Below are 20,680 nucleotides of genomic sequence, written 5' to 3' on the forward strand. Positions count from 1 at the left end.
AACATTTTACTTTCAACTGTATTGTTGAAGCATTGCTTTTTTTTAAAAAAAACTTCAATTTATAAACAAAGTCTCGAATATCCACTCTTGAACTGTATTGGATCCATATGCCCTCTTTGTTGATTGTATTGTGGAAGATAAGTTGAAATATGTTTTTTTTTTTTTTTTTTTTACTAATTATGTAGTAAATGACTTGGCCTGCTTTTGCATACAGTAGAATGTAAAACATTATTTGTTTATGGTAATACCTGTGATGTGCTAGGCATTTTCCGGAGATTTCAAGAGAGTACAGGCCCTGTGCAGAGGAGCTCATTATCTAAGAACTGGTAGACAAATTATGGAATGAGGAACAGCTAGTATGGAATTTTTATACAAGTCAATTAGATTCTCTGTAGGCAGCACAGCAGAAGCAGGTTTTCAAGAGGGCCTTGAGTGTGGCCAGGTTAGGGGTCTTGCGGATGGACTCGGGACAGTCGTACCATGCATAGGGGACAGTATGAAAGAAGGCCTGGGGATGATTGTGTAAGAAGGAGGCTGGGGAACACCAGAAGAGCAGAAGCTGTTTGGGTTGGGGAGGCATGACACAAAGCATGACAAAGATGGATAAGCAGGGAGGGGGAGGATTTTATATAGAGCTTTGAAGGTGATGACAAGTGTTAAATCTGCTGTAATAGTGGATGGTGAACTAAAGGAGGGATGGATTCAAAGGGGGGAATGACATGATCATGCAAGAACTAGGACTTTAGTGATTGCATTTTGTATGGACGAAAGGGGAGCCAGAGATGATGTGGGATTTTGAGATGGGATATAAAGAGGACCTGAATGAAAGATTTAGCTTTGAGAATGGAAAGAAAATGGCAGATCTAGGAGTTGAGGAAGAAGTGACAAGATTTGGATACGGTATGTGAGCAGATGAGAGGGAAGAGTCAAAAATTATCCGTAGATTGTAGATGTGAGTGACCAGGGGGATGGTGGTGTGTGTACATAAAAGAGAAAGGAAGAAGTTAAGGAAGCCAAGGGCTTGATTTGCAGAAGAGCTGAGCACCTACAACTACCATTGAAGTTAATGGAGCTGCCAGTACTCAGCAAATCAAACTCTGGTTTTGTTTTTTAAGATTAACAATATCTATAGTTATTACTAGATTTATCTCTTATGTGTTGACGGAAATTGTCAAATACTAACTCCTCTTGCTTTATCTGCCTGTCAATCTGAATATTATGAATAGTTTGAGTAAAATTTGACCAGTAACATTTTCTGTAGTCCAGGAGGGGTGCTAGGAATAGCCCATTGACATATACCGTGAATGGTCATCTTACCTGGGCATGTGATACATTCAATATTTCCTTACTGGTTCTCACACCTCCCTCTCTCTTCCCGGCCACAACTGCTGTGTAATTCTATCAAGCATTGTAAAATGCTTATTTTCTTAAAGGAAATACCTTCTTACAACCCTAGAAATTAGTTAAATTAGACATCTGATTAATTAAATTAGTTCATATTTCCCAGACACAACTAGTTTCACAATATTTTGGTTACCACAGCACATCAAACATCTTTTGGGTGGAATGTAATGGTGATGGTGGTGGTGATATCAGCTAGCTCATCTGGAAATCTAGATTTTAAAGTGTTTGTCCAAGGCTTTTTTGTGCAAGCATGGTTAACTATGTTGGTCAAGCATTGAACAGAGGTGAGGCCGTCAAACTCAAGATCACAGGTACCCTTGGCTTTCACACCAAGGAACACATCTGTACTACAGTGGCATGGCTACAGCTATGCTTTGGTAATGCCATAGTGTAGACACTTCCTACAGCAATGGAAGGGGTTTTTCCATTGATGTAGGCAAGCCACCTTCCTGAGCAGCAATAGCTAGGTCAATGGAAGAATTCTTTCAACCTAGATGCACCTACACTGGGGATAGGTCAGTGTAATTCCAGCGCTCAGAGGTGAGACATTTTCAGGCCCCTGAGTGCCGTAGCTATGTGAAATAAACTTTTCAGGCCCTAGATTTTAGTGTTGCAGCCTTTTGCTCGGGTAGCCCTCTCTTCCCCTCTTTTCTCCAGCCTAGTCTATGCTTCAAAGTTAAATCAATTTACCTAGGTCGCTACCGCTGCTTGGGGAGGTGGATTACTTACCTTGATGATTAAAAACCCTTCCACTGCTGTAGGAGGTATCTGTGCTATACCGCTGCCACTGCATAGCTGCTGTAGCACCCGTAGTGTAGACATGTTCTCCCTCTCCCTCATCATAATGCTTATTTCTATGTCATTACTTTAGCTCTGAATATTTTTTAACAAGCAAATCATTTGTTTGCATTTTAACCACCTCAATGTATTCCTAATTACCCAGTTGTTATGTAGTACCAAAAAACACAATGAATGTTTTTTTCTTTTTTATCCTTTAAAAAAAATGAAGTTATTTGTTCTCAATTCTTCTGGCTTTTTGAATTGCTTTTTCTTCAGATTGAAGAAGGGAGCAAAGCTGCAGCTGTTGACAAGTTACTGGCTGGAGACGAAATTGTCAGCATCAATGACGTGGGCCTCTCTGGGTTCAGACAAGAGGCGATCTGTCTGGTGAAAGGATCACACAAGACTCTGAAGCTTATAGTGAAAAGGTAAGCTCCTGATGGACAGCCAGAGTGCTGGATGCTGCCTGACTCTGCTTTTCAAAGGAAAGAGGCAGACTAAACCTGTTAAAGAGAAGCAGCAATGATTTGCTGTTTTACTTTATTCTCTGCAGGACTCTTTTTAAGGTGTCAGACATTGTATGTTGTCTTTTTTTCCCAAAGGGGCACAGAATCTCCATGAGATGAAACACTGTGCAGGCATCATATGGAAGGGGTGAAGGTCCCAGGGCTTTGGTGTGCTACAAACAGACTTATTTCACAGCTTCAGTCTCTAATTCAGGAAGAAGGGAAGGGAGATGGCAGGCTTGCCCTCGCATTGTGGCAATAATGACTGTTGGGTGCAATAGTTGCACATGTGAATGTGGTTGGGAGAAATTGGTTTTGTGAGGGGCTGGGCAGGAAATGTTTTTTTCATCCCACAAGAATTTTTGAGATTTAAAAAAAAAATATTTTCATCCTGAATCGGGATGAAAAGTCAAAATCTGAAAAAATTTCATGAACCAAAAATCTGGAAAAAAAAATTGACTCAGTTCAATGGAAATGTTTTAGTGTTAGCCCTTTACATATGTACGATACAATAGCTTACATTTTGAAACAGCTTTTTATGTTGCCCCTTAAAATGGACAAAGATGTTTTGACAATTTCAGGAAAATATTGAAACAAGTTTCAAAATGGGAAATCTATCAGAATTGATTTTTTTCCTGCAAACAGTGTCAGATTTGATGAATCAACCTTTTCTGATGAGAGAAAAAAAAAAAAACCTTGTCAAAAATACATTGCAAGCTCTTTAGTCGTGTGCATTGCGGATGGTTGTGTTTTAGAAGTGAAAAGTGCATTGGTGTAGCGCATTGTGGTGATTGGGTGATGCAGCACATCAATTTGGATTGGCTTGAATGTGAACGTTGCCTTAAATGGTGATCTTTCCTTTGTGGTGATAGCTTTGATAGGAAATGAAGATGAACAGCCTTTACTTTTAGATTAAAAGGGGCTGGAAGAAATTAGCAGAGCTGATGAATCTATCACCCAAACAGATTGTGCAATAACTTAGAATTCTATGAATAACAGGTTCAGGGAGTTCTACCAAAATTTGTAGAGCACCAGGCCTAATAAATAAAAATAAAAAATTGTCTGGACTATGCTATAAATCATATTGGTCTCCATCAACTTGATCCTGCTCTGGCTACTCTGCTGGAAAAGATTTCTCATTAGAGCAGTGGTTCTCAAACTATGGGTCGGGACCCCAAAGTGGGTTGCAACCCTACTTTAATGGGGGATGCTGGGGCTGGCATTAGACTTGCTGGAGTCTGGAGCCGGAGCCAAAGTCTGAGCCCCACCACTCAGGGCTGAATCCCAAGGGCATCAGCCCTGGGTGGAGGGGCTCAGGTTACGGGCCCCCCACCTCGGGCTGAAACCCTTGGGCTTCTGCTTTGGTCCCCCACCCTGGGCAGTGGTGTTTTGGTTTTGGCCCCCATGTGGGGCGGTTAGGCTCGGGAAGGCTCAGGCTTCAGTCCCCCATCCTGGGGTCTTGTCATAACTTTTCTTGTCAGAAGGGGGTTGTGAGGCAATGAAGTTTGAGAACCCCTGCATTACAGTGCATTGCATCAGCCATCTGTGCTGTAGATCAGCGGTTCTCAACTGGGGGTTTGTGGCCCCCCCGGGGACCACGAGCCCTTTCAAGGGGGCTGAGGGACACTGCGACCAAGCCCCAGTTGCTGGTACCCCCTGCGGGCAGCAGTGTATTAACGCCTAGGCCGACAAATTTGCAGAGGCGGCAAATTTATTAAAGCAGCCAGAGGCTGCTTCCCCCGGCACCGGTTCCCGCCCTCCGCCCCTAGCCCCCCCGTATTCCCCTCTCCCTCCCTGTCCCTATTGGTCCCCTTCCCCAAATCCCCGCCCCGGCCCCGCCTCCTCTCCTGGGCGCACCACATTTTCCCCTCTTCCCCTCCTCCTTCACGAAGCTGTTTCGTGCACAAGCACTGGCAGGGAGCAGGGAGAAGCAGGACCTGGTGGCGCGCTCAGGGGCAGAGGCGGAGTCAAAACGGAGGAGAGCAGGGGAGGGGTGGCAATTATTTCAGGGCCTAGGGGCGGCAAAATCTTTAATCCGCCACTGCTTGTGGCGCTGAAGCCAAGGGGCGCAGGGCTGAATCCCAGAGCCCCGAGCCCTGGTGCTTCCTGTAGGGCGGAAGCTCTGAGCCCATGGGCAAAGTTGGGGACATGAAGGGCATTCACAGCCATAGAGCTAGAAACACTATTTTTTTTTAAATTAAAGTTGAAATTATGCAGATATCTATTAATCCTCATTGCATGCTTTCTATCAAAGGGTTCAAAATAGTCAGGGTATGGTGTTTTTTATTTTAAACTAAGGCAAAGTTTTCAGACAATGTCTGCTTTCTCTTATCCTATCCTCATCTCTTTTTTGGAGGGATGGCTACACAATCCCTGGACTTGATCACCTGCAAATTGTATTTCACTGCTTTAGTTTAGTAGACATTGACCCACCAAGAGCATCTTTGTATTGTTGACTGTTTTTTTTTTGTGTTTGCTTACTATGTATCCTTTTCCTAGAGTGTCAGTTTCTCAGACTCTATTTTCTGTGTGTGTCAAAATGACTATTTATTTTAAGCAAACAACTAATGTTCTATGAACACAAGATGGGAGGCCTTTCAGTTCAGCAACCAAGTGCAGTGTTGGGTCACATTTGTCTCTCTTAATAATTATATTGTTCCTAATATCTATGGGAGAGAAATTGGAAGGCTAAAATCTGGATTTACATCAGATTTTTTCCTTTGCTTGTTTGTTGTGTGGTGTCAAAGGGTAACTCTTTCTGTAAGGATTAGAGTGAATCAAGGCAGAAAATAACTTTTTAAAAAATTTTCATATAGAGAAACCTTTTTCTAAAATTATATTCTTCTGAAATATAAAATAAGTTCTGTTGATGAAAGTGGGACCAGGCCAGAAAGCATTTGGTCTCTGGCATTTGTGAGCAGTTCACACATCTGAAACTATTCCATCCAAGTCTTATGCTTTCATTCTTCACTTATTTTCCTTATGCAGTAATTCCCAGCATATCTAATGTCTAAGTACTTTGGGACCTAGCAAGCAGTAGGACTTTTACTGTGCATTTTAAAAGTCCAAATCTTGGCTGAGACTTAGATGGAGCCAAGGTTCAAGTGAAAAAGTTTTGCCATGATGTTCAACAGCCTTCATTCACAATCCTAATAAATAACTTTAGTTGTTCTCAGGTCATGGTGTAGTTCTCATTTTGCTACTGTGGGTTAGTAGTGTCGATTAGCTATCATAGAATGATCTGTTCTGCCACTGGTCTTTAAATAATCAAATGTCTGAATGGTTTATAAAAAAGAATGTTGTTGGTATCTAAACAAAACTCTGTTTTGATACAGAATTCTGGCACTAATCTGCAGGCCATTAACATGCTACCCTTGTTTGTTGATTTCTCTTTTGGAAATGCAGCAGGGTTGCGAGCTAGAAGTAGATAAATCAGCTACAAATATTTGACACTGTCGAGCCAGTTCCATAGTACAGTAATGTTTAAAAGTAGTTTACAAACATTGATGACTGAACAAGTGCAATGTTCTTTTGGTCTCGGTTGAATAAGTACCCTGGAGGATACATGTTGCTTAATCAAGTGGGTTTGTTGAAACAAAAAATGTTAATTATGTGCTAGTTATTCAGTGTTATTGTGAATCACTTCTTGTGTTGGTGCCTTTTTTGGAGAACTAGAGAAGAAAATAAAGCACATATTTCTTACAGGAACTGTTTGATTTCTGTTAGTAAACATGTACACAGTAGTTGGTGTATACACACATGATTAAAATAGCTCAGTACCATTGGTACTAAATAAGGGAGTGTGTGTGTATCTATATATAATAAAATATGTGTGTGCAATGTTTAAATGTTATTTCCCTAAATTCCATTCTGGTTATGGGTTTATGACACAGGCTGTCGTTCAGTATATGTCAGAGAAGTGGGCTTTTTAATGCTCTGAATAGTTGTTTTCATTATAAAGTGGTGAGATTAGTTATTTGACAGTTTATTGTTATTATAATAATATAGTTTGTAAATCATATTCTCCCAGTTGGACTCTGGTGTTCTTTATCCCCTGTAGGGGAGGGGAACAATAGTGTGACCTCTAAAACATGCCTAGAAACTTACTTTAGTGCAACTATACCGTGTATGTCTCATGTCCTTCAGTATCCATCCTGTATCCCACATCCCCATGCACACAAACATATACATTGTGTAATACCTGGGTATCCATCCCATCCTTTCCCACCTCTCTCAGTTCCCTAGGAACCTGCATCCCCTTCCTCTCCTGACCATGAGTTAGATCCAGGGGTAGGAGCAGAAAGGACATCCCCTCCTTGGTTCTCTTTACACACAGTTGCCACATACTGTCAGTCAGGTTAATGGGGGTAAGGATGGGTGAGAAACTTTTTCCTGTTCCTGTGACCACTTTCCCTGCTGATCTCTGATTGGCTCTTGGAGCTATCAATGGAGGGCAGAATATCTGAAGCTGGGGAAAAGGAATCAAAAGCTGACACAGGCATCCCTGCCCTGAAGTGACTTCTGGTGACAGGAGGCTGGGACTGCTGTTTAATTCATCCAGCTGCCCAGACTTTGGCCAGAACTGCAGATAACTGAGACTGGCTTCAAAACCCTAGAGTAGTGCTGGCATGTATGAAGGTGACATTTTTTCCCTTGAAAGTATTGTTTGTGTTTGACTCTTTAAATTGTAAAAATGCAAAATATGCTCAAAATGTTGATCAAGCTTATTTTTCTAAATCATACATGCACCCTGACTGTTAAGATATATCTAAAACAAAATCCTAATGAGGCAAGAGACTAGAGTCTGAAAAGAACAAAATTACATATAATCTGAATTGTAAATACTCATGAGGAAATTTAGAGTCTTATTTATTTGTATGTCACTTTGTTTACAGAGCCATCCTTTAATTGTGGCATAGCAGTGACGGAGCATGATGGTGTATGACCAGAGGGCCTCCCACATTCCACAATATGCTGTACGGTCTGCATCAGCTAACATTTTAAGATGAGGCACTAAATAAAAACCAGAAGAATATTTTCTGTTACATTCACAAACTCTAGTAGGGGTGCTATTTATTTTTCATTTGCTGATAGGAAATGTGCTTGAAGCCAGTGGTAACCCTTCCATATTGTGTGTGGAATTAAATGTCACCTGAAATCACTGGCCCTTCCATAGCCCTTTGAACAGTTGGAGGTGCTTTCAGAGTTGAGCTCAGTTTTCTGGTTGGTATTAAAAGTGCTGTCATTCTTAAGGGCTCTTCCCCCCATCCCTCTTTCAACTAGAAAATGGAAATTCAATCTAGGACTGCATTCAATGGCGGAGGAGGGGTTTGTATAGAAATAAGCACCTAATAACTGTTTTTTTACACACACTAAAATATTTTGCCTGAGGATTGAAGGAACAAAAGGAGTAGAGAATATGCATAGCTATGATATTTTAAGCCGGTATCATCCAAACAGTTACTCCGTGGTATTGTAGAGTATTGCCCTATAAACCAGCTTTATTCACAGAGAGGTAAATATCTGTAGGAGCAAGATATAAGGTCATATTGGCATTAAATTAAACCCATGTTTTCTTGACACTTGGCTCATTCATACGACAGGCAAAAATAAATTACAACAGTTACTCTCTCCCTTGTTGCCCTGTAAGCATTTATTCCCCTGTACTGGAACATATCTGTAGTGTGGATTGACAAAGAAAAGTTATGCTTATTCCTGGCATTTTCAGCCAGGATTCTGGAGTAGCTTAAAAACCAGAGTTTATTATCTACCATCCCATTTTCTCCTTCGACTCTCCGTTCTTCCCAATCCCATTGTTTTCACTTCACAGCCATGCACAGGCTTGCATGCAGCAGTCTTTACTTTAATAGGTAAGCAGGCACTCTCTGGCACCCCAGCCACCCAAATTAATTTGTGAAAAAGTGGTTAGGGTAGGATGTTTATGTATTATCTTGGAGTGTGAATATTTCCTCTTCTAAGGGGGTGGCTACAAGAAGCGCATGACACAGGTGAACAGTTCTAGGCTCAGATCCTTCAGACTTGCTGAGCTGTGTTTGAAAGAAGGTTAGTGGAAATGGTTGGGCAAAGGGTGAAGCCACTTATACTTTCCCAGGGACTGGGCCAGTCCTTGGTGTACAGCAAGCAGTGCTAGGGCTGGGTATGCCAGCATCACCATTCAACTGGTGGGGCTAGTGTTGATGGAGGTTTTAGCTCAACTTGGAGTCAAGGTAGCTTGCATTGGTTGATAACTAGAGAATTATTGATTTAAAACAAAGGTGCTTCCAGGTGTGAATGTATTTCACAGCCACGTTAGGGTGTGTCCACTGGATCTCTCTGACGTAGACAGAGCGATGGGACTGCTGTTGTTTCTTTTCATTTGCTTGGTTGCTGTTGGTTCCTGGTCCTCCTTAATCCTATTACACTGCTATGTCCTATAACATTATGTAGAGACACTGGTTTTGTTTACAAATTAACATCTAGAGCAAGTATGTTTTCTTTATTATAATTCTAGCATATGTAGACTGTCTTCTGAGAAGGCGGGAAGAGAAGTGTTGGAATCATTAAGGGGAGACATATAACCTGTGTCTAATGTATTTGAAAGGAGATTGTCAAGACTAACAATGTCCATTTTTAAATCACAGAAGTTCATGTTAATTAATTGGTGGGAAAAAAGGGGCATTAGAAGAAAAATAACTTCCTTTTGGTGACACATGTATGTTCAAATAACACACATATAACGGGCCTCCCCACAGTGTGTTTCTAGTGAGGATTGTTCCCCCATCTGCCTAACCATTGGACTGATCATTTTATTTTCTGAAGAAAAGAGTGGTGGCATTTCAGTAGTCTCCTTCAATGTGAAGGATTCTGTTGAGACACTTAGCACTATTTTCCCACCTCGACTGTCTGGGTTTTTTTTGTTTAGCTGTATTTTTTCAAAGGTGTTTTCTGTTTTTATTTTCTCTGCACTGTTGTTGGCTCCTCACAAGTTTGTTCTGATTGTGGTGCGGCCATTGATGTTCCGTGATAGGTCACCACAGCTGCCCTCTGGTTCCGGTCCAGGCTTTGGGCCTCTGTTTTCAGTGATACATGAATAAAGTCTGCAGGGTGACTGGCTAGCACCACTTCCATGAATAGACCTTGAATTATTATTATTATTATTATGCCTAGTTTCCAAGAAGGGATAATGATTTGGTACTTTGAACTTGTTGTGTGCTTTTTGTTTAAAAACATGGTTTGATTGTGGAAACCCTCTCATATGTCATTGATGTTCTAGCTACCGTAGTTAAAAGTGGTGGCTTTTTGATTCCAGCTTCCTAGCTTTTAAAGGTCAAAAGGGACCATTATGATCATTTAGTCTGACGTGTATAACACGGGCCATAGCATTTCAGCAGGTGAACTCCATTAGGGTGGTGTTTTGTGGGGCGCTTTGGGCAATGCACAGAAACTGCTCTCTGGGAAAGGCCTGAGATCAGAAGCGTATACTCGTACTCAACAGGAGTCTTGTGGAAAAGACTGTCTCAGCAATTAATTTAATAGGTAGTGTGGGAGCTGTGAAATGATTCTTTTCCTTCTTGTCCAGCTGGTATTTTGCAGCGAGTTGATTAAACCAAAACACAGCAGAGGCTTAGAGCTTAAGGCCAAAAGGGGCCACCAGATCATCTAGTCTGAGTGCCTGTAGATCACAGCCCACCAACGCCACCCAGCACCTGCACATTAAACCCAACAACCTAAATTAGACCCAAAGTAGTACAGCCCATGGGAGACTAGACTATTATGTGCCACAAGCGGAAAATAGGAGTGGACCAATGTGCAGCAGTCCTCAAGTCCCCCACAATGGCAGGGAAATGATTGAAAATACACCCAGATAATCCTGGCAAATGACCCGCAATCGCATTCTGTGAAGGAAGACAAAAAGTCTACATGGTCGCTGCCAATCTGACCTAAGGGAAGATTCCTCCCTGACCCCACATATAGCAATCAGATACAGCCTGAACATGTGAGCCGGCACCAGCGAGCCAAGCACCTGAGAGAGCGAATGCTCGGTGCCACCTCAGAACCCTGCCCCGCCCCATTGCATCTTGAGCCATGGCCATCCCTAATGCTTCACAGGAAGGCGATTTAAAAAAACAACCCAACAAGAAGACACTGGGGGGGCGGGGGGGAGATCCTTTCCTGACCCTTGCAGGTGCCTAGCTGAAACCCTGAAGCATGACCTTCTAAGAACATAAAACATAAACCAGAATTGAGCCCCAGGACTGTTGAGCCCCGTCTCCTACCATCATAGGCAACGCTGTCATGCAGTCACACTCATACATTTGTCTTGCACTCTGCTAAAACGAATTAAGTGGGTTCAGTCTGGCCAAAACAAAGAGTTCTTATCTGAGGACCTTGAAACCATGTCTAGTACTGAGGAGTGGGCCAGTCAAAAGTGGCCAAGTTAGATAAATAGAACTTTTTTAAAAAAAGATATTTGTTTCCTCCTATTTGAGAGCAAATAAGTTTCCCCAGGTCTTCTTAGAGGGCTCTCTCGTCAAAAACCAAATTTCTATTAAATCAGAATAAGCATTTGATTCTCATCTGTGGTAGATTGATACACATCACTCCTGAGTTGGTATTGATCAGCTGTTTAACAGGGAGCAGCAAAGAAATTGTTTGACAAAACTGCAGGGGGATTCTATGGAGGCAAAATATAATTACCTGGGTCAGACCAGGTTGACATCCTTTCTACCTCCTCCCTCCACCCCCCTCAAAAAACCCTAATGAATATAAGTGACAAATAAGGGGGGAGGGGGAAGCATCTGAAGCAGCCATGTCCCTCATCCATCTACAGAATTACCAACAATACTTAAAATAGTAATATTCCATGTAGGTCTCCCATCTAAATTATAGCCTTGTCCGATATTGTGTTAACTTCTGACAGATAATGAGATCTCAGCACCAGACAGTGTGACTCTATATGCTCATTGGTGAGTCATCTTTAAACTTCCCCCTACCCGCATCCCAGTGAATTTAGATTCTTTCTTTGTAATTTAGCTGCAAAGCCATGTCAGTTTACCTAATGATTGTATACATTCGTGTGTATGTGCGTGTGTGCGTGCAAGCAAAAGGCTAAAAGTATCTCAAATATTCTGTTATACTGTAGATGTTGAATATGTCTCCTTAGAAAAGGGAGGCAAATTGATCAAGAGACTAAGGCCAACATTTTTCACAAATGGATGCACGTAACACTTTGAAAAATTTTGGCCTTAGTCTCTTGACCAGTTGCGTCCTCTAAGGCAGTGGTTCTCAAAGTCAGTCCGCTGCTTGTTCAGGAAAAGCCCCTGGCGTGCCAGACCGGTTTGTTTACCTGCCGCGTCCGCAGGTTTGGCCGATCGCAGCTCCCACTGGCTGCAGTTCGCTGCTCCAGGCCAATGGGGGCTGCGGGAAGGTCGGCCAGCACGTCCCTTGGCCTGTGCCGCTTCCCACAGCCCCCATTGGCCTGGATCGGCAAACCACGGCCAGTGGGAGCTGCGATCGGCCCAACCTGCGGACGCGGCAGGTAAACACACTGGTCCGGCGTGCCAGGGGCTTTCCCTGAACAAGCGGCGGACCGGCTTTGAGAACCACTGCTCTAAGGTCCATATAAAGACTGGTCAAAATATGGTAACTTTTTAATATTGAATCTGTGGGGAGAGGAACAATTTTTTAATTAATTCAAGTTTTATATAAAATTTTAGGTGGTATTTTTTTGTTTCCCTGCCTTCCTTTTTCCTCCCATCAGCCCTCTTTTATTTTTCCATTAAGTGTGTGCACAGGGAGGAAATGAAAAAACAACTCCCCAACATTTTTTTGGAACAGCTTTGGCTGAAAATTTTTTCTTGAAAGTTTTCCATTTTCTTAAAGGCCATGTTTTAAATTAATTTTTTTTTTTTGACTAGCTCTAGTTCATGTGTAGCAATGAAATACATTGACTTGATTTTTCAAAGATTTTGAGTCCTAAAACCTCCCACGGACTTCAGATGTTCAGTTTCTTTCCTCAGGCCACTTATTTTGTTGCCTAAAGATGGATCTAGGAGCCTAAGTTTGGGACCTCCATTTTTGAGAACTTCAGTTAGATTTTGTGAAATTTCAAGCCATTTTGAAGCTAACAAATTTATTGTATTCCTATTGTAAATATGCCTCTTTCCTTATTTTTCTCAAGTAAAAGCACTGATTTTGAAACCTTTATGTAAAACTTTTCTTCATAAAACTGGAGGAAGTGACATACCGGACTTGATGGAACTGGAAAAACGTATCCATTAACGATAGAGTAAATAGCTTTCTTTTCAGGTGTAAGATTTTCTGTACATCTGGAGTGAATGCTTTTGGGCATGTTCTGTTTTTCCACTGTTAATTGATTGGAGTAGCTTGCATGCACTTGTATGTTCACTATATACACTAATCTGGAACTTGTTGGCATGTGTACATGCATTCAGGCATGAACCAATACATTTCTTTCATCTTAAAAACACATTATAGTGAATGACAATTTATGTGAGGTGTTATTCTGAAGATTAAATGACAGTGTATGTACAGTTTGACCATGTACATTGGTCAAACTGGACAGTCTCTACGTAAAAGAATAAATGGACACAAATCAGATGTCAAGAATTATAACATTCATAAACCAGTCGGAGAACACTTCAATCTCTCTGGTCACGCAATCACAGACATGAAGGTCGCTATCTTAAAACAAAAAAACTTCAAATCCAGACTCCAGCGAGAAACTGCTGAATTGGAATTCATTTGCAAATTGGATACTATTAATTTAGGCTTAAATAGAGACTGGGAGTGGCTAAGTCATTATGCAAGGTAGCCTGTTTCCTCTTGTTTTTTCCTACCCCCCGCCCCCCAGATGTTCTGGTTTAACTTGGATTTAAACTTGGAGAGTGGTCAGTTTAGATGAGCTATTACCAGCAGGAGAGTGAGTTTGTGTGTGTATGGGGGTGGGGGGGATGTGAGAAAACCTGGATCTATGCTGGAAATAGCCCGACTTGATTATGTAAAGAGTTGTCACTTTGGATGGGCTAGCACCAGCAGGAGAGTGAATTTGTGTGGGGGGGTGGAGGGTGAGAAAACCTGGATTTGTGCTGGAAATGGCCCACCTGTTGATCACTTTAGATAAGCTATTACCAGCAGGACAGTGGGGTGGGAGGAGGTATTGTTTCATATTCTCTGTGTATATATAAAGTCTGCTGCAGTTTCCACGGTATACATCTGATGAAGTGAGCTGTAGCTCACGAAAGCTCATGCTCAAATAAATTGGTTAGTCTCTAAGGTGCCACAAGAACTCCTTTTCTTTTTGCGAATACAGACTAACACGGCTGTTCCTCTGAAAAGTGTATGCTGAAACATGAATCTTTCAAATATTTCCCTGGAGAGCAGACTGCCATGTGGATGACAGAAACTTCATAATAAGGGAGGTGATATTAATAGTAACAATTTGGAGCTTAGGTATTGCAGTTCTAATTTGAAGTGCTTTGCAACTATTGAGCTTTTCAACACCCTCTTAGCTACACAAATTCCATATCCATTTTCAAGGTGGGTGAACTTAGGCACAGAAAGCTAAAGAATGACTCAGTGACAGAGTTGCGATAAGTACCCTGTAGTTCTGGTTCCCTACAGATACATTACACCTCAGTTAGCTCTTAAATGGCAAATACCTGAATACTGAAACTGAAGCACTCTTCCTTCACTGAATGCATCCGATGAAGTGAGCTGTAGCTCACGAAAGCTTTTGCTCAGATAAATGGGTTAGTCTCTAAGGTGCCACAAGTACTCCTTTTCTTCTTCCTTCACTGGCTCACCTGTGTAGTGCTGTCGGTAGGCCATTGCTCAAGCTGGTTTGGAAATGCTTTACATCTGCATGGAGACAGCCAGAATTTGGAATGCAGTTGATAATGAAATACAGTTCATTTGGGGCAGCTATAAACCAACAAACCCGTTGTGCCAGCCACTCCAGACACCCAACACACCCACTGTCTCTCTTGTGCAATTATAAACAAGCAGACAAACGAATCAAGTTATTCGTCTGACAGGCTGGGAGGGACGAAAGCGAGGCAGATTTTGTTTTGAAATACTTGGGAGGTTCTCTAATATTTTGATCAGGAGAGCTGTCTAAGTGGCTAGATACATAGCTTTTGGTAAAGGCCTAAAAACAATGTCAGAACTGTATCAATTAAATGCTTCCATGCTGGCTTTTTCAACTAATGAAAGGAATCTTTTTTTGCAGACATCTTAAAAATCTAGTCACTTCATATATATATTTTTAATGTATTGATTTTCAATTGTTTGACAAATTCTCTCTCCCCTCCCCCATTTTTTAAAGATTATAATCTTAAAAAAAAACTCAGGAAAAATGTTAGAATAACCACCATTTTACTTTGGTTGTTTTCAGACTGGATGTTTCAGGGTATAATCTTTAGACACAGCGGTTAGGAAGAAATTTTCACGCAAGGCAAATTATTGCGTAACGGCCCACATCATGGTTTCTTGTGCCCTTCCTCTGCAATGTTTGATATTGATTGCTGTCAGAGGCAGAATACTGGGATTTGAGAGGCCTGAATTCTGTTCCTGGCTCAGTCACTAAGACACAGACCTGCTGTGTGTCTTTGGGGAAGTCACTTCATCTCTCTGCCTCTGTTTTCTTTCCCATCCTTTGTCTATTTACAGTGGAAACTCTTTACAACAGGGTATGTGTCTGTCCTGTGCCTAGTACAGCAAAGTCCTGATCCTTGTTGGGACCTCTGGGCACTACCCTAATACAGAAAATAAATAGCAATACTTTGAAATACCAGATGCAATTATGTGTTTTACTTTTTTTGTCTTGTTACATGCCTCAGTATTTTAGGGTTAATATTTAGTTTTCTAAGAATGCTGCACCACAGCAGAGTTTGTACTAATACAATGATGGTTCACATACGTTCTCTTATTTTGTCTAACTCTATTTTGACACACACAAAAATAATAAAAAGAGAATATTTGTTCTTTATTTCCCCCCAAAAGGTTAGTGAAGTCTGAGTAGATCTACGCTGCCCAGAAAATCCCCTGGTGCCAAAATTTGGAGCCCAGCTCAATTGGGGAGTGTAGATGTTCCTGCTCGGGCTGGAACCAGGGCTCTGAAACATGGCGAGGGGTGAGGGTCTCAGAGCCCAGGCGCCAACCCAAGCAGGAACATCTGTACTTGCTGTTTTTAGTTCTGCAGCCCAAGCACCACAAGCCCAGGTCAGTTGACCAGGGCTGTGGGACGTGATGCCGCGGGTTTTTCTTTGCCATGTAGACATACCCTTTTTTTTTCTCTCTCCTCATTATACTGTGTCACTACCTTCTTTGGACTTGTAATGCAACATTTGCAACCTTTGTTTTCGATACAAGCAAAATTAGTTGTGAGTAGAGCTGGAGGAAAAGTGGTAAATAGGTTTTGAGAGACATGGAGAAGAAATGGAAAGTGCAAATTTTGAGGGCTTTGCTGCTCCCTCTTCTGCCCCCCCTCCTTTTTCCTTTATTCATTTAGCCACTGAAGAGGGAGGGAAAAAGGAAAAGAGGCAGGAAAACCAAAACATGAAAAACAATTTTTTCACTTTTGGAAAAAAAATTGGAAACTTTCAAACCCCCCCCCCCCCAATATGTTCATTTTTGAAATAGACCCTGAATTTTTTTAAAAATCTCAAACCAATTTTTTTGACTAGCTCTAATAGTGAAGTTAAAACAAATAAAACACAAATTTTGTGTGACCTCCTAAAATCATCCCAGACTAGGTAACTGTAACTTTTATTTGCAACTTATATTGTGACTCCCAGAAATACTGTAGCAGTTTATGTAAAGATATATCTGTACAGCAAGCAGAGATTTGCACTGTTGTATGCTAGCACAGTTCAAAACTTTCCTTGCTCACCCTTGTTGTTTTTACTAATACAGCTATGTGAGTGGCTAGCCATCTTTGTTGCTGGAGTTGGGACAATTTTCCACTGTAGATGAGTGCTGAAGTCTTACAAAACATCAGAGCCAGTTTATCTGCACTGAGATTAAAAATAAATATTACATTTATATACAATGACAGTTTCTAAACACTCAGTTAAAAGTAATACTTTCACAGCATAGAAAAATGAAACTATTCCTTTCTAATAGATGAATGGGAAATAATTCCAGTCCCCTGCATGCTATGCTGTTGCAAATGGAGGTTATTTTAATCCCACCAATATTTTCTACCTAATATGAAAAGTCATTGTTGACTCCAGAAGAGAGTAGCATTGTGAGTTTGGCGGAGGGGAACAAAACAAAACACAGCAGCTATTCATTTACAATACTATTTTAAAATAGTACTCGCTGATGATGTTGTCTCAAGAGTATTTGTTTAAATTTGCATTACTGAACTCCTTGTTTTGAAGATAAAACCTTTGTGTTTCCCATTATCTGGGGAATGTTTGTGATCCTTGTTTTCACAAGGTCCATAAATGTTGCAGCCATATCGTCTCTGGCAGTGATCTCTTAAACTATTCAGGGCGAGGCCAGGTTACGCCTTAGATGTCACACTCCAATCGAGAAAAACCCACTTCTTCAGATGCATACCCACGAAAAGCTTATGCCCAAATAAATCTGTTCCTCTTTAAGGTGCCACCAGACTCCTCATTGTTTTGTGGATACAAACTGACACGGCTACCCCTCTGATTCTTGACTCTGATCCAGGGTATTGCTGGAAATGGTGCTCCTAATTCAGTTGGTGGGGACTCTTCTCTGAGGTCAGAATACTATTGTTATTATGACATTGTCACTTCTTAGTTTACCCATGTCAATGAGGACTTATCTACTCTGGAAAAATACATCGTGTCAGAAAATGTATTAACCAATATGTTTTAACTAATGTTATGTTAAACACAACAAAGCCTGCATGGATATGTGTTAACTAACCTCAGCTTAACCTCTACTGATTTTTGTAATGTATACAAATCCTGAGCATTCGAGCGAGTACAATTTTACAACCCTGCCCTCCTGCTTGCTTGGCATGTATCATGACTAAATAAATAAATAAATAAACAACCGCCAGGAGGCTTCAAGATACCCCTGACCAATTTGCACTGACTTACCATTGCATAAAAAACACTGTGATTTACATGATCATTTAACTGGAGCTTTGATCTTTCATATAAGCTGTAAAACAGAGACCCTGTCATTAAAGATCCTGTAACCCATTTTGTAAGGGAAGTATTTATCCTGATGTCCTGGTTAAGTTCCAGTTTAGATATTGCATTCTGCTTACCTAAAATCCACATGAAAGGACGCATTCTGGTCCCCTGTATGGTGCAAGGAACCAGGCAAGTATTCCCCTTGCTGAAGGCACTGGGCTGGAAAGGCATAGGCAGCTGTGTGCTGGCTCTCCTGGAAGCCTGTTGTAGGCGGCAGGCCAGGAGTGGAGATGCGGACAAGCGGTTTTGGGCCCATAACATGAGCCACTGTGGCCATTCTAGCTTGCGATGTAAGCCATAGGTAGCATTGGGGAGGCTTCTGTAACTCGGCATATTTCAGGGATGCTGAGCTATGCTGGGTGCCATTTTGGCCCTTATAGAACCCAGAATCCAGAGGGCAAAGGGTGTGTTGAGGCCAGCTTTGCCCACTTTACACCTGGGTAACACCTTCTGTGCTGGTGCTGAATCGAACCTGACGTTTCAGCTGGATGTGTTGCACTTCCTGCTAGTGTACAGTGGTGAGGTGTGTGCTATTAAACAGATGCCATGTTCCACCCCAGGCAGAGATGCATTTTAGTGCTGAGTGAAGCAGTTTTAGTATCTATTATTAAGGGCTAGATTGTACCGCACCTTACTCATGTGAATGCTCCCAGTACCTTTTCAGGGAATGGTTGTGTAAGAAAGGATTACTTGGTTTTCTCTTGGGATACCTCAGGAGGAAAAGCACTGTAAACAAACAAGTAGTAGTTATCCTTAAATACATAATGTGATGCTCATGCTTTTTTCACTGTGCGAAAAGAATGGCATGCAGCATCTTATGCTATAGAGCTTGTGAATGGGGGCACTCACCTCCTGAATGCCTCCCAGCATATGGGTGAGGTACTGCACTTTTCCCCACTCCTGGCGCCCTCTGTAGCTTACAACCTTGCTAGGCAGATCTACGGGCTCAACCCTCTGGCCAAGTCAATATCTACCCCTTCCAGGGTAGCAAAAAAGTCCAACAAAATTGTCTACCCTCTCCAAAGTCTTCAGCCCTGTTTCTGGGCCTGTTAAATTCAGCCCTTTCCTTGGGCTTCTAAAGGAGCCTTGTCCTCTTCTCAGTGGGGGAACCCAGGCCCACCCACTACTCCAGGTTTCAACCCAGGGACCCTATAAACAGCAACCATGTACGACTTCCTTTGATTGATTGCTGCTATTTCGTTCTGTGGGCCACTTCCCACTTGGTCTCATTCCATTAGAGTTAGAGTTCTCAGATCCTCTCTCTCCCAGGTCCAGTAAATGAAGCCAGTCGATCTATGGCCAGTGAGGAGTCTCCTTCTTCGCCCCTCTGGTCCCAGCCAGGAACTCACCTGTGGAGGCCTTGCAGCTCCTTCTATCTGAGCCTGCTGGGCTCTGATTGCCTGCTACCACGAAGCTTCTGTAGGCAGGCCTGGATGACCCACTTTCACAGCTCCTTCCTGGGGTGGGGTGTGGTAAGACCATGAGGCCTTCAGTAGGGGGCCACGAAGGGCCTGGTGTATCCCATCACATTACTATTTAATGTCACTTATAGTTACTCAAAAATGGAGAAAATGTATTTATATATTTTGTTTTTTAAAAATGTGCAGATTCCAGAATCAATGTGAGTCATTCAGATGTATCCATCTGTCTCACTGAGACAGATCTCGGATGGAATATGAAAGTTTTATCATAGATTGTGAGTTTGCAGACGGGAGGATTGATGGCTGAATGCCTCCTTGCATAAAATAGATAATCTCTTTACAAATTAAGTTACTTTTCCCCCCCCTTCTAGCCTGCCCAGCTGGGCTGAGATGTAGGGAAAAGTGAATCTTTGCTTCCCTTATAAGAAAACATTTAGGGTGAAATCCTGCCTCACTGAAGTCAATGGCAAAACTTGCATTGACTTGGATGGGGTTAGGATTTCACCTTTAGTTGCTGGATAATGCTCTGTCTATACAGTATTGATCACAAAATGGAAGGCACCCAAACAATTTTTAGCTATCCTGAATTAATTAATTAAGAATTAATATCCTGGGGACAATACAGCTACAACTGCACTGTCCACAATAATAGATACTCTGTGTGTGTGTGTGTGTGTTTGCTGTCTTCTCCTCTACCAGAATTTTGAGGTTCTGTGCACATATCTAATAACTAAAATTCTATCAGCAGCTTATTAAGGACCAAGTCACTGTTTCAGTGTAGCTGTTTTAAGACCTCTGTCTTGCTACAAGTATCGATATGTTGTGATTGGCTTTTTCAGTTACAGTAGTAACGGGTATGTAGAAAAATATTTTAGGTTTTTTTCCCCCTTTTCTTTTTTCCCCTCCTTTCCATTTAGGGACTTTGAGGGGGGGGGAGGGAGGAGGGGGAGAATGAAACACATGGCCAGGATTTTATTTTTTCCTTTTCAAATAGCAAGTTGGTTCTTTTTTTAGAAAACTTTTCAGATGTCACTTCCTTTTTGATAAGACATTTGAAGCTGGAATACAGAAAAACAGGAACTCTTAGACTAGGCTGCTTGGAAAATACTTGCTATTGCATTTGCTGCTTCTGGAAAGATACACAGTAACTTCTTTAATTGGCTTATTCTAAGAAACTAGCAACACTTTTATTTGAATAATTAATTAGATGGGAAGGTGGCTGGGTATTCAGTCCCCCGGGAGCTGAGACAAAAACAAAAACACCCACAACCGTCTTTATGAAGAGTTGGAGCAATTGTGTGTAGCATTGGCATTTAGTGGAGCATGCTAGAAATTTTGGTATAAGGTCATTGGGCCAAGATTTCCAGAA

General features: G+C 41.7%; 1 protein-coding gene across 7 annotated transcripts in view; it reads left to right on the forward strand.

Annotated features, from left to right (window-relative positions):
* The window catches only part of SHROOM2 (shroom family member 2), a 186,727-nt gene that overhangs the window by 71,979 nt on the left and 94,068 nt on the right, over positions 1–20,680 (forward strand). For 6 of the 7 annotated variants that reach the window (XM_048860485.2, XM_048860504.2, XM_048860494.2 and 3 more), the window contains exon 2: positions 2,461–2,612. The exons of the other annotated variant lie outside the window; for it this stretch is intronic. In XM_048860485.2, the coding sequence (XP_048716442.1) occupies positions 2,461–2,612 (152 nt within the window). The remainder of the gene's footprint in view (positions 1–2,460; positions 2,613–20,680) is intronic. 7 annotated transcript variants of the gene reach the window in all.

This window comes from Caretta caretta, chromosome 1 (assembly GCF_965140235.1).
Source record: "Caretta caretta isolate rCarCar2 chromosome 1, rCarCar1.hap1, whole genome shotgun sequence".
NCBI lineage: Eukaryota > Metazoa > Chordata > Testudines > Cheloniidae > Caretta > Caretta caretta.